Source organism: Strix aluco, chromosome 3 (genome assembly GCF_031877795.1).
Source record: "Strix aluco isolate bStrAlu1 chromosome 3, bStrAlu1.hap1, whole genome shotgun sequence".
Lineage (NCBI taxonomy): Eukaryota > Metazoa > Chordata > Aves > Strigiformes > Strigidae > Strix > Strix aluco.
Window position 1 is genome coordinate 111,865,874 of NC_133933.1, and position 14,453 is coordinate 111,880,326.

General features: G+C 36.1%; 1 protein-coding gene across 1 annotated transcript in view; it reads left to right on the top strand.

The window, feature by feature from the left end:
- The window catches only part of SNTG2 (syntrophin gamma 2), a 301,458-nt gene extending 288,724 nt beyond the window's left edge, over positions 1–12,734 (top strand). The window contains exons 16-17 of the mRNA XM_074820798.1: positions 1,259–1,369; positions 12,603–12,734. Of these exons, the coding sequence (XP_074676899.1) occupies positions 1,259–1,369; positions 12,603–12,734 (243 nt within the window). The remainder of the gene's footprint in view (positions 1–1,258; positions 1,370–12,602) is intronic.
- Positions 12,735–14,453: the final 1,719 nt, after the last annotated feature.

Sequence of the window (14,453 nt, forward strand, 5' to 3'; positions counted from 1 at the left end):
AAGCTTTGAATACTTTTCAGGTGGTCTAATTAGGCCCTCTGGAGCCAGTTAAAATCTGTTCATGAATGGGAAGTTTAAGCTGGTGCTTTATGCTACAATGCTGTAGCATAGTTGGGTTTTTGTTCATCTGTTATATTTGTCTAAGAAGTCAATGATGTTTATGTCTGCAGGGAACCAGGACATGGAATCAGGCTTTTTGTGCCTTCTGTAAACACTTTTTTATTTATAGGGCATTCCGTTTCAAACTGTTAGGGTTCTGAAGACCACTGCTAGCACTGGTCTACATGAAACAAAATATTTTGCGATGAGGTATATTGGAAAATAGAACATAGCAAACTTTTTTCTGTGTATGCTTTTGAAATAGCCTTCAAAGTATTTAAATTGTGTTTCCTCAGCAGTGTCCAGGGTCTGAATCACATTTCAACATCTGAATAGAATTTTCATTACGATTCTAGGCATTAAGGAAACATCAGCAGGAAGTCTGGATGCAAGTTGTTACCTTGTGTTTTTTTAAATTTACACATTTTCAGGCAATCTATAGAAAACATTCAGATAAATACAGAAAATGACATTGGTTTCAGAAAAAAATTTGTAATATTTGTTTTTAAAAAGTATCTTCATAACTTATTAAAACATCCCTGTCAGTCTAGGATTTGCCAACAGTAGTAAGATGCCATGCATAAACCTGTAGGAGACCAAGAAGCCTAGAATTCTTATATATTTTACAAACTATGTAATGTAGAACACATTTTTGTGGTTTGCAGACTACATTCAGTAATAATATTTTTGCATTTCTATATCTTATCTAAGGATTTCAAACCATGTTACACACATCAGTAAATTCAGCTTTGTAATGTCTGTGTAAGACATTATTATCTACATTATGCAGGTGAGCCAGCTGAAATATGAAATACCAAGATATGGACTGCAACTGTGTTCATAGTGAAACTCTTACAAATATCATTATGGATCTTTCTAGAATTAAGCTTTTGCCATGAATTTTGATATTATGTAGGCAACTGAAACATTTACATTTCAGAGAATTTCTAAATAATTAATTAGTGAATATTAATATTGCATGTTTTGCTTTCACATATGATACAGAGCTATTAATTTTATTTGCTCTGCGACTAGCCTGTTATCATGCACAATGTTTACTGCCCTAATGCTTTATCTTAATACATAAACATTGATCATCAATCTATCATCTAAGTAAGAGCATGTAACAGAGTCCCTAATCAAATTTCTTTCTCTTTAGAACGTGTTGTGGAGATTTAAGTTCTCTCAGCTGAAAGGCTCTTCAGATGATGGGAAAACAAGAGTAAAGCTGCTTTTTCAGAATCTAGACACCAAACAAATTGAGACAAAGGTAAGCAACATCCTCTTTCTCAGTTCAGTAAGAAATGAAATGGATTACTATCAAGGCATTGAAAATTCCATTTACTACTGCACATGCATATGGTGAACACATCACAGTTTATCTTTTTTTCCTGTTCTCTAGAAACTCCACAATAAATGGAAGTAACGTAGTATCTATAGATTTATTACACTATTTGTACAAGCCTGTTACTGAGTTGTGTTATGATGATGTTTTACTGTTTCAGAAAGATTATTTCTGTGAGGTTGTTTAGTCAACCTATAATAGGTATAATATCTAAAAACTGCTTTTTAAAAGGATAAAGGAAAAATAAATCTATTTAAATGCTAAATACGTTTTTAAGCTGCTATATAGTAGACTTAAAATTTTAAGCAAATATGTGCTTAAGGTTTACCAATAAAATAAAATATTGTGTAAAATTTGTTATCTTAAAACAGGGAATATTCTTGCAAGGGTCCAAGCAATTCCTGAAACCTATTGGTTCTACCATGAATTAAGACCACTCAGTGCTTTGCAGGATCTGGAATTAAGCTGTAGAGACATCCAGTCACTACCGTAGATAAGATATTCCTGGTGTCTCTTTTTTTTTCATCTAGCAATCATCAAATAAAATTGTGAACTTAGAATTCAGATTCCCAACTGAACTTCAGCAGTTTCTAATTCAGGATTATAGTTTGAATCATCATCTGGATGTTTGGCTGTAATGCCTTAATCTGTGCTGATTCTGCCCTGTGATCCCAAGCTTGATGATGAATAAATAAATAAAAAGATAATTTTTCAGTCGTGCAGTTTTAAAAAGAATGAGGAGAACTTTGATGTGATATGACAGAGAAGAGGAAGGTAAAAGTGAGGTTCAACTGGGACTTGGACAAAAGCCAATAAAAACAACAGAAAAATATCTGAAGATCTATGAAAATTCTCAGATACTCTTACCTGGGGTTGTACAGGTTAAAGTCATTTATAAAGTGATACTTTTCTATTGTGACCATACAAAAAGGTTATATATTACCTATCCTTCTAATGTTTAAAATAAGTTGTAAGAAGAAAATTTCTAACCTTCCTTGTTTATCATAAAGTTACAACAAATGCAATATATCTTTGTACATCTATATTAGTACATTATTCAGTATGTCATCAGCAAACTTAACCTGAGTTTTCTGTTGGCTCTACTGTAAAAGATATTATAATATCTGTTACAAAAGTTACAAAACTATAATAACTTGACTATAGTAGGAGGTCATTTCCACTTCATTTCTCACAGTACTCCTTGGAGACAGAAAAGGACTATATCATCATTTTACATGTGATCATCTGTTGCAGAGAGCTCCTGTAAGTTGTTCCAGGTCAGACAGGGAGATGGCACTGCTGCAAAAACCATAATCTGCATCTCTGAATCTGTGTACTAAATCATTAGATAATCCATGTGTGTGATTGGCCAAGAGCTCCAATTCTATTGCTTGCAATGGAATTCAATTGCTTTAATACTGGATCATTCCTCTTTCTGTTGTGGTAAAAAAATCTATTTTTTTTGAATTTTATTTTATTTTGTGTTCAATTATTCTTAATTGGCTTTACTCTTTAGATAGAAAAATTGTGAATTTTAGCATTTTTATGAAAATTTGATTATCTGTAAAATAATTATAAAAGTGAGTCCTAATGATAATTTTACAGCAAATTTTATCCTATTAGAGACATATTTGTTAAAACATGAAAAATTATTCTTGTGCATAGCTTTAATGAAAACACCTTGCAATTGGCAAAGTTTTCATGAATATTTGTGAGGTACGTTGAAATTATCAGATGGAAGACAATATGTGATCAGTTCATACATAATTCTAAGTATGTATATACCTAAATGTGCATATGTGTTGTAATGCTGGAAGATCCCAGGAAAAGCTCAGTAAAGGCCAAAGGAAAAGCTGATACTAAGTAGCTGAGGGTCCATCAAGTTTTCAGTGATTCTGCCTTTTAACACTGCCTCTACAAAGTGCAGTGTATTCACTAGGATTTCACATTAAATGGGACTGGGTTACTGCTGTGCAGCCTCTCCAGATAAGTGGTATATATATATTCAGGTATATGCCCATCTATATGGTTTTATTTCTTAGACTTCAGAATTAGAGACTAGTCAGGAAAAAAACAATACTAATACCCATAGTATAGTAATGAAAGAGATTTCATAGACCCTGGTGGTACTGTACGGTGAAATGCAGCCAATAATGAGAAACAGAAAATATCATCAAATAATTGAAGTTTCATTTTTCCTGAGTAAATGATCCACTACATGTGAAATAAAGCTTGATACAGATTACTTATGTTCACTTGGCAATAAATAGTAGAGTTAAGCTTGCAAAAGAATTTTCCAAATTATGTTTAATTTTATATGCTTATAAATTCTTGGGCAAAATAAATCACATTTAGGAATTCTGTTTTTGCATCTTGGTGACTAGCTAGAGATGATGTTTTTTCTCCTTCTATAAATTCTAAGCCAAGCTCTTCCTGTGCACGTCAATTTTAGGTGAAGAACAATACATTTTTTCATTTAAAAAGTTTTCTGTTTGAAGGAGCTAATAAGGCCTAGATTCCTGTCAGTTGTTTCTCCTTCAGGTCCTTCATGTTCCCTACAACTTCTCCTCATAGTTTCCTACTTCAGTATTTTCCTGAACTTACCCTGCCTTTAATACTTCCTGTAATAACTCCACTTCAACTCCTTTAAATCCCCCAAAAGTCAGTGCAATGCATTCATATTACATATCACATTCAATCACAGCATATTTTTATCCAGCCTGACAATGGGGAAAAAGTTGTTGCAGCGGGTTTGTAGGTATGTGTGTATTATCTGGTTAGATAACTGATGTATAATGGGACCCATGCCCCAGCTGCTGGGCAAGGCAGGAAATGACAATGCTTTCCCTGCCTTTACTTCCCTGCAGGGTGGTAACAGGACCTCCCAAACCCGACCAACAACTTGTGCCACACTTCTAGAAAGTCATCTCCTTTGAGCTGTCCACCTCTTCAAGAAATAGGGCAAAAATTACACATATGCACATGTATATCATTTCATTACTTCATTTCTGTAGAAAATCAGACACTTTTTTAGAAGAGAGACTTAAAAATTCTGAAATTGCAACATAACGTTTAAATGGATCTATATGAAGGAGTAGCTCTGCGACTATTTTGAAAGGGGAGGAAGAGTGCTTGATTATTAAGTATTCCTGGATTGTGGCATTAATGTGGAGTTTGTATGGGGTGTGGTCAACTCTTCCTTGGATCAGTAGTTTGGAATTCTTCAAGCTGGAGATGCCTTTTCATGTCCCTTTGGTGGGGGGCTGTTAAACCTGTGTGCTCTTCAGCCAGATGGAGCGTGTTGACTACACATGAACCTCTTACACGTAGGAAGTTCATATGCAGAAAGATACTTGCTTTTGTCTTAACAGTTACAACTGAAGAAAAAAGACAGAAAAACAAGAAGGAAAAAAAGAATCTCTGAATACTTTAGTAGTAGGACAGAGCTGAAGGCATGAAGCCAAGTAATAATTCATAGTTTACTGTGGAAACTGAGCAAATAGCGAATGAGATGGATAGGTTACATGCTTTGTTTGCTTCGGTTATCAAAAAAAATGAAATTACATCCCACATTACAAGTAAGGTCATGGGATTATAAACACAAACCAGAATATGGAAGGAAAGTTGTTGAAAAATTTTTAAATGTTACTTTTTGCAGTATTTCAGAGCTAGTGGACGTTATGTTTGAGAAGTCCAGGTAGATGTGTAAGATTACAGAGAGAGAAAACATAGCAGGGTTTGGGAGGGTTTTTTTTGGTTTTAAAAATAAAAGGGGGACCAAGTGGAGATATAGAGACTTACAGACCAGTCAGCCTATCTTTGATAGTAGAAAAATAAGAAGTTTATTAAATAAACACCAAGATTGTTAAATAAATAATTTGCAATTATATGGAGAATAATAAAGTGATAGGAAACTATTAAGGTGGATTTTTGAAAAGACTACAGCAAAATTGCCTCATTTCCATTTTATGACAGGCTAACTACTATGGAGGGAAACAATACATGTGATCTGTCATGACTTTATGAAGGCTTAAACATAGTCCCACATTAAAAAACTCAATAGTGATTGAAAAAGAAATTCTAAAGGTAGATTCCATCATTTACATGCAAAATGGAAGAATATAACATACCCAGATTTGCCTGATCTGGATTCACACCTCTTTAATTTCCTGCCTGGTAGAAGTCTGAAGCTGGAGAATACTCAGTGAAAATTATATCTTTATAAAATATAAATTTTCCAACTAAATTTTCCAATAAACAAATGTGAGCGGGTTTCACAGGAATAGTGAAAAGCAACCCCCTAATGCAAAACTCATCTTCCTGGCAAATTTTAGAGTCTCAGGATTGATAAACCATTTTGGCTAAAATTTTGTTTTGAAAAGTTATCTGTTGCAGAAAACTGATATGGTAAATATCAGCCAAAAAAAAATTATATTTGGCAAAGTTGTAAATAGCTTATGTACCTGAATACAGGATCCAGTACTGAGAAATTACAAGTAATCTTAATAACAGCAGATGGTCTTAGCCTACATGACATGTACCGTGATTCAAGGTTGTTTAAAAAAAAAAACACAACAGATTAATACTTCCAGGATTGTATTGATGTTTTATCTCCCTTAGCTAAACTGCAGCTACCTGGAAGAGAATACTTGATTTTTCCAAGAGTATTTTAACTGACCATTTCCCTTTTTTTCTCATGTTTTTGTTTCTTTTATACTCTGTGGAAAAGGACAGGTGGAATTATATTTTAACAATTCATTCAGCTTAAGAACAGAAAGAGAGTTTATTTATCTTTCTTCACTAGATTTGCTCTTTTACTAACTTGGTCTCAAATATTTCGTTGAAGAAAGAAAGAAGAGAAATCACAGTGTCACTAGACTATGGTGAGCCATATTGAAGCTGCAACTAAACATCAGTGGTCTCATACAAACCTTGTCTGTTACACATGTAACTCAGAAGCCCTGCATATTTATCTGAGTGCATTCAGTATGCTTTCTTCACTCTTCTGTAACTTCACAGTGGTACAGTGGTATAATGTGATCTGATTTTGCAATTAGACTCTGCAGCACTTTTACAGCAAATCCTCTTTAAAACATGAGAACTTCAGGAGAGTGAACAAGGACAGGTCAGCAACCATGTTTCTTTCTTTAGATTTATTGTATTCATCTGAGAGGATATTTATTCCACATTAGTACCATTGAGAGATATGATAAATTAAGGAGAGTGCAAGCAAAGCTCTCTCTTTACAGCAACATTAATTTCTAGCATCGATAAACCATAATCTAGCACTCAAGCCTTTCTGTATTTTTAAGATGGGGCTTTTGTTGCTGAAGTCTGGCAGTTTACTGCTGGACATCTGAAGAGCTTGAAAAACATTTTCAAGATGATGGTAGATAAGAGTTAAGATTTTGCCTTTGTGACAGTATTGGACTGCTGTTGGAAATTTATTTTAATATTTACTGGAATGAGTGAATTTAGTTGGCTGCTCCTAGACAAGGATCTCCAGAACAACTTTTCAGATGGGTTTCTTGTGCATTAGCAAAGTTTGCATCTGCCAATGCAACATTTAAAAGTGTTCCAGATTTAGCAGTAGACAGTAGCATTTGGATTCATTCAAGCTGAAAGTGAAAAGCCATCTGACTCTTCCAGATCCCTGTAGAATACTGTTAAAAGACTTAAGTACTGTTGATAGATAGAGTTGCAATTCATCTGGCACTGAATGTTGGCATCATGGATCTGATTCTTATGTTTGCAGGGTAAGAGCACCATTTTAGCTTATCCTTCTGCTCTTTGTGCAAATGACAGTCACAAAGAGGAGGCCAAATAAAAAGTTATAGCCGAAGACGCTTCCATACCATAGCTGATAATTTATCTTTGTATGTTTATAACAGTCTTAACAAGATGTGCAGTGCTAATACATTTGTTCTTCTCAGCCATGCTATGGAAACCAAGCCTTGGTATACTTGCTGAGATATAGAACTGAATTTAGAATTTCCTTTCCTGTTCTGACTTCCATGTGGACTGGAGCTAAAAACTAGACATCTTTATCTGTTCTTTTTTTACAAAAGATATGATTATCATTTCAACCTGATTGAAATAATATGCTGAAGAATACAGTAGTAATAGTTGTGCTCTTGTCAACAGGTGATAAACACTGAGGCTTACCAATGTCCTTAAAGAAGTCATGAAATGCACAGGGCACAATAACACCATCTGTCAGTGTCTCCATTATCTGCCTTTTACGTGATACAGGCTCATGTCTTGTTCAAACAGTGATTCAACAGCTCTCGGAAGTAATCAATAAAATTAAGTGTGTGCGTGGTAATGATGCAATAGGCCTGTCAAGCTCTTTATGATATGTAATAAATCCAACTCTCATAGGTGGGTGGATGAAACAAGAACATATATTTTTCTTACTTAGCTGTGCACATACAATGATCGAGGTCAGTGCGGTGTGCACATTTTTTATATTCTCAGTACCAGCAGACAGTTTTGCAGTCTTGTCCTCCCACTGCTTTAATCCAGTCTTTTATGTTCTTCTCTTGCTGTCTTCCTTCTAGTGCCTTTGTTGTACTTAATCCACTTATTAGGATACATATAGTAAACTGAAATAGCTTTGGTTTTTTAAATATTAGACATACACAGATTCTTCTAAATACACCAAAAATAAACTAACAATCTTAATTAAAGGAAAAAGCAGCAATCACAGAAAAGGCAAGCAAGCATAAGGGTGGTGTTACATGATACAGAGCAAATAAAATGATCAGTTACTCCATCATCTGCCTGGCTGGGTATGGGAAGAAATGTTACTTAAAAAAATAAATAAAAATTATGAGAGTAATGAATTTGTTTGCAAGGAGTGTCATTGGTGTTATTTTTCTAGGAAAAATTCACATTACATTCTAAACATGAGGAGGCCAAATTTCCACCCCTAAAACCATATTCAAGATAGTCTCTTGCTAAGAGACATTTTGTTTCCATGTTCTCTGACTATTCAACATCTATATTTCCCCAAGACAGAAGACCATCCCTATCTTTTACCAAATCTGTACTTCCAAACTAACACCCAGTCCTCTTCCCCTTTCCCTGTTGTAATCTGCATGCAAGCTATATCCACCACCAGAGCATCAGTTCTCTGAGCAACCTCTATCCTGAGCCTGCACAAATCTCTACTTCAACTTCTGCTTTGGATATATATGACTATTCCTCAACAACTGCACCTGACTAGCCAGCTTCAGGATTGTGAAGGCAGTCAGTGCAGACATCAAACATCCTTCAAACACAAAGCACAGCCTTACCCCCATTTGCGGTCTCCTGGGTGAAATACTACTGTGGTAAGCTGCATTTCTAGGAGCTTCTGATGCATGAGGCCTCAGATGAACCCCACCTCTCTGATACCACCATAGCTGACCACATCTAACAGAGCCCTGCAAGAGGATGCCTCCAGAGCTCTGCTCGTCTTTTATGATCCCAGATGATAGCTCACCCCCACGGATAACCTAACATAACCTAACATAAAATAGGGAAGACATGAGAGAACATGAGAGAAGCAAACCAGATGGAAACTGCATCAGGAGCGCTTACATGCTACCTATTCACTACCCAGTTCTATAACAACTTTCAAAACTACCACCACTGGTGAAAATAATCCCCCTGACTGAGGGACCTGCAGTATTAACTGGAGAAAATACAGTGTTGTCTTCACATAAAACAGGTTTAGCAATACTGCTTCTCTTTCAACTGTATGTATATCATCTTTTATAGAAATAAGAGCATAGTATTACTATTCAAAAGGTTATTCACAACAAATTAGACAACTTCTCTCAGATACACAGGAGGGACTGCTGCAGTTTGATCCATATGCTATACTCCAATAGAAACAAAGAGGACTCTGCTGTCAAGGGCACTGCGAAGGATTGACTCCCAGCGATGAAACATTCCTGTCTTTGCTCTTTTCTTATCCCCAAACTCTTCACCTAACGTTAGAGCAGTCTGAAATGCTGCTTATAATCTGTGTTAGGTTACCTCTGGTTGCTTATTTTGATAAACATACATTAGAAGTGCATAAAGCCAGAGCAGAGATATGGAAATCTTTGTGAAGGGCTCTCTTCTGTCAGTTTGTTTGGCTGCATTCAGTCAGTGTGTTGAATGTCAGAACCTGAGGTGAAATTGTTGGATGATTTCAGTTGCTTTTGGAGCAAATCTAAGATTAATGTGAGTGGTTTTATATTTAAGAATTGATGGATTTTAAAGATGGTAATTCAGGAGATGTAAACCTTTTACTTGAGCTGAGAACTGATATACTGAGGCCTGTATTATTTCATATTGAGTTGTGTTTCATTAATAATCATGAGTGTGTACTTCATTTTAGTTTTATAAAACTAAGACAATGAGAGTTAAATAATGTCGCTATTTTTTATCTGAAAATGTTTATATTAATTTCATATTAATATTTACAGTAGACATCTACTGTCAATAAAATGTATTTTAAGAAACTTACTCCCATACTTGCTCTATAACTATCAATGAAAATAGAAAAAGCAGAGGTTTTATACCCCCAAAAAACACAATAAAGATTACATGGGCTTAAATTCCTCAAAGGATTTTTACCAACATTCATGCTTCATTTTTCTTTCACAACAAGGTCTAATTTTGACTATGAGGTCCAAATGATTACTTCAGCAACCAAATGCCAATTATTAACAGCTACCTAAGTGCTTAGTTTGATACAAGTTCTCAAGAGATTTTTATTCTTTCAGGATATTTCTTAATTTGTTGACTAACAAAAGCAGACGTTTGAGAGAGTTTTGCCTCTTCTCTCTATGTTACCTTATTTTCTTCTTATTTAACTAGGTATGAATAATAGTAAATAGCACATTCTGCTTATTGGTTATATTGGTCTATGCTCCTATTTTTTTAATTAGGAGAGTTTTGTGTTTGCTGTTCCTTTATAATCTTGGAAGTGTCAGTTTGTAATTTGTATTATATATCAAATTATAATAATCTGTTTTAAATTGCTAATTACTTCAATTGTTGGCATCCAAAATGCCTATGCATTTTTTCTGAATTCAGATTTTTTTTTTCTTGGAAAGTTGGAGGAAAACCAGTCAGTAATTTCAGAAGAGAAGTTTGAAGGGAGGGGAGAGTCATTTCATTTATGTTACCACATTCTCAAAGCTGTTTAATTGAGAAATTCTTGTGTTTCCATGTTCTGGAAGGAGTTAAATTTTGATTGTCTGATGATGACTCACCCAAGGCAAATTATTATACACATCTAAAAGTCTCTGCTCACATGTTCTTTGCGGGACACAGGGACTGAAAGCATTGTTCTCTTAAGCTTCTGTGTGCACTGAGCAAGCACTATAAGGAAGACAGCTTGCTGCCAAAGCTTGCTCTGTTTCAAGGCTACCATGTCTGAGGTCTTTTCCTGTAGTTTTTGTGGGTGTCCCATAGAGGATAAAGACATTTGTAAGGCCTGTTACACCACAGGAAGAGCATATCTTGGGAGCTAGCTGAATATCATTTTATTACTCTTATTGTCCAGTAATATTGCTTATTGTCACCTTATGCTGGAAAGAGTAGATGATAACAGAAAATTACATTTTTCTGGGAATAGTAAATTTGCTTAGTGAGAAATAAAATCCCTGAGACAATAAAATATATGTGCCTGTGGTTGTAAAGAAACTGTGCACAATTTTTTAAAAAATCAGTAGAATCTCATTATCATGAAGTAGAGCCCTCCAGTATTATCAGGGTGACAGTTTCTTTCTGCCACTCCTTGTTTCTCCTTTCCTTTTCCGCTCCTTGCTTCGTACTCATTTCCTCTGCTCCAGTGTGGCTCTTCCATCAGTTGCGGTCCCTTCAAGGGTGTTACCTGCTCTGCTGTGGAGCACCTCTTACTGCACTGGCCTTGTTACCTGTTTGGAGAATTTACTGCCCTTTCTTAAATGTGTTTTCCCAGAGGAGCCACTATTTTGGCCGGGGGGCTCAGCCTCGCCCAGTGGTAGGTCGCTTGGAGCCTGCTGGAACTGGCTGTGTCCGGCACGGGGCAGCCCCGGCCGCTCCTCACAGAGGCCTCCCCTGCAGCTCCCACCGCTACCAAAAATTTCCCAGTTATGCCCAATATAGTGTCATAAAATCATGTCCCACAAATAGTAGCAAACAATTTCAGACATTCATTAGTAGTAGAACCACTCCTGCCTAGTAAATACATGGCCTTTGATAGTAAAATGTTGCGATGGTGAGCTTTTCTGGTACAGTAACCTTGAATTCCAAATATTCTGTCTGAGTTCTCTCTGTCTCTCTGTTGTCAATTTTGTTGAGAAGATAGCATAAAATACTGGATAGGGAAAGCAGAAGTCCAGTGCTTTGCTTTTTGTTTAAAGACAAGCATATGGAGTGTGTCTCAATAAACTACTATATAGCCAACACCTTGTTGAAAACAGATGTCTTCTCCGCAAACCAAAAACTGGCCCAAGTGTCCCCACAATATATTTACCAGCTGCAGACTTTACAAATAGTGGTATTATGTAAATTAAACATGTTTCTGTATTATTTTTGTTGTCATTGTATCAATATATCACTCCATTTCTGTCTGGGGAGACTAGGAAAAACTAATTTAACGTGCACAGAAGATGAAATTTATTATAAAATGTCAAGGGAATCTGAGAACTGGTTAGGAGTAACTCTCTCTTTCTTTGTGAATTTGGGCATATGAATTTCATACCTAGCCTACCAGCTTGCTTATCTGACTGTCCTTCAGAGGATGACAAAATATGTGTCTTCCTCACCTTCCCCAGCTGTGACTTGACACCACATCATCCCCAAACATCCTTAACTTACCAAATACTTTAAAATGTGATGTGATATTTGAATGTTCTTGCAAGTTGAACCCTTTCATTGTCAAAGCTGAGTAAAATGTAAACAATAAAGTAGCCCAGAGTGAAAACTAAATTGATATGTGTCACTGCCAGTGAATGAGGTATGGATATACATCTTAATACTTTTAACCTTACAGTTCCCTATAAAGACTCAAATTTTCATTTAAAGTCCGTTGCTGTTTGCTGACTAGTCTGTTCTGTATTTATGTAAAATGTTTATAAAACTGAATATGAATTCACATTTTCTCTTTATTTTTTTCTCTTACTTCCTCTTTCAGGAACTTGAATTTCAGGATCTGACAGCAGTTTTACACTGTATTCACTCCTTTATAGCAGCAAAAGTGGCATCTGTGGATCCAGTATTCATAGACAGTCAGAGTATTGCAAGAAAATATATGTACTGTAACTGATATCAGATTATATGTTGTGACTATGGAAAATATATTATTTTCTTAAAGAAAGTAATTACTTCATGCACAATATCGCAACTTTGTGATTTTATAAGTCTATAGTTGTGTTATCTGTAATGTTAAGAGTTTTCGCAATCCGTTAAACATTTTGAATCTATAAGTTAACAAATATTAAATCAAACTGCATCAGTTTGTCATCACAGCATTAATCTAAAATTCTAAGTGAATATTCATTCAATAATGGTGTCATTTTGATTTCTGCTCTCATGGTCATACATACTCCCCTTTATTAGACAGAAATGTGAAATAATATTTCATAGAATCATAAAATGATTTAGGTTGGAAGGGACCTTAAAGACCATCTAGTTTCACCCCTGCTGCCATGGGCAGGGACACCTTCCACTAGACCAGGTTGCTCAAAGCCCCGTCCAACCTGGCCTTGAACACTTCCAGGGATGGGTATCTACAACCTCTCTAGGCAACCTGTTCCAGTGCCTCACCACTCTCACAGTGAAGTATTTCTTTCTTACATATAATCTAAATCTACCCTCTGTCAGTTTAAGGCCATCACCCCTTGTCCTATCACTACATGCCCTTGTAAAAAGTCCCTCTCTGGCTTTCCTGTAGCCCCCTTCAAGTACTGCAGGGCTGCTATAAGGTCTCCCCGGAGCTTTCCTTCCTCCAGTCTGAACAACGCCAACTCCCTCAGCCTGTCCTCATAGGGGACGTGCTCCAGCCGTCTGGTCATCTTCTGGGCTCACTCCAACAGATCCATGTCCTTATGTTGGGGGCCCCAGAGCTGAACACAGTACTCCAGGTGGAGTCTCACGAGAGCAGAGCAGAGGGGGAGAATCACCTACCTCAACCTGCTGGTCACGCTTCTTTTGATTCAGCCCAGGATACGGTTGGCTTTCTGGGCTGCAAGTGCACATTGCTGGGTCATGTTGAGGTTCTTGTCAATCAGTACCCCCAAAAGTGTGTGTTCAAAATTTGGCCTCTAAGTCTGTTTTGAAAAGTGCTGAGCACAGAGACAATTTCTACAACCTTCACTGCAGAAAAGAACTAATTACTGAAGACAACTGCCATAGGAATTGAACATTTATCTTGCTTCTGTATGTTTAAAAAATTATAGTTCCATGGTCCAGTACTTTCAAGGCCTGAGAGTTTAGCTCTGGCAAACCACTAAGTACTATTTCAGATCGTCTAAGCATTTTAAGTAGCCCCAGTGTATGCACAAGGTATTGTTAAGTATGTATTTAAATATCGTGGTAGATCAACTGAAGAGCTTTAGACTCTGCTAAGCAGCCTAACTATAGGCATTGAGTTTTAGAAAACTTGCCACAGGGTTTTCTCATCTATTACTAAAGCTTCCATGAATCATTCATTTATTCATTCACAGATTGCCTTGACGTTATCCTTTGATGTGATGCTCTGCATGGTTGAGAACAGCTTCTTTAATGTTTTGTTTGGACGAGGATGCTCCCATTATAGGGTGAACATAACAAAACATAAAGATTTTTCTGGGCCATCTACTTTTTTTCCTACAGCTCTAACCCTGACTTATATACAAGCAAAGTAGGTTTTGTCCTTGCTAAGAAATAATATGGTTCTACCTTTAACATATTCCTAACCTTCCTTCTGAAATCTTCTTATATGTACAGATAATACTTCCTGCTATGGAAAAATTATATAAAAGGAAAACATTTTAGTCTTGGGGCA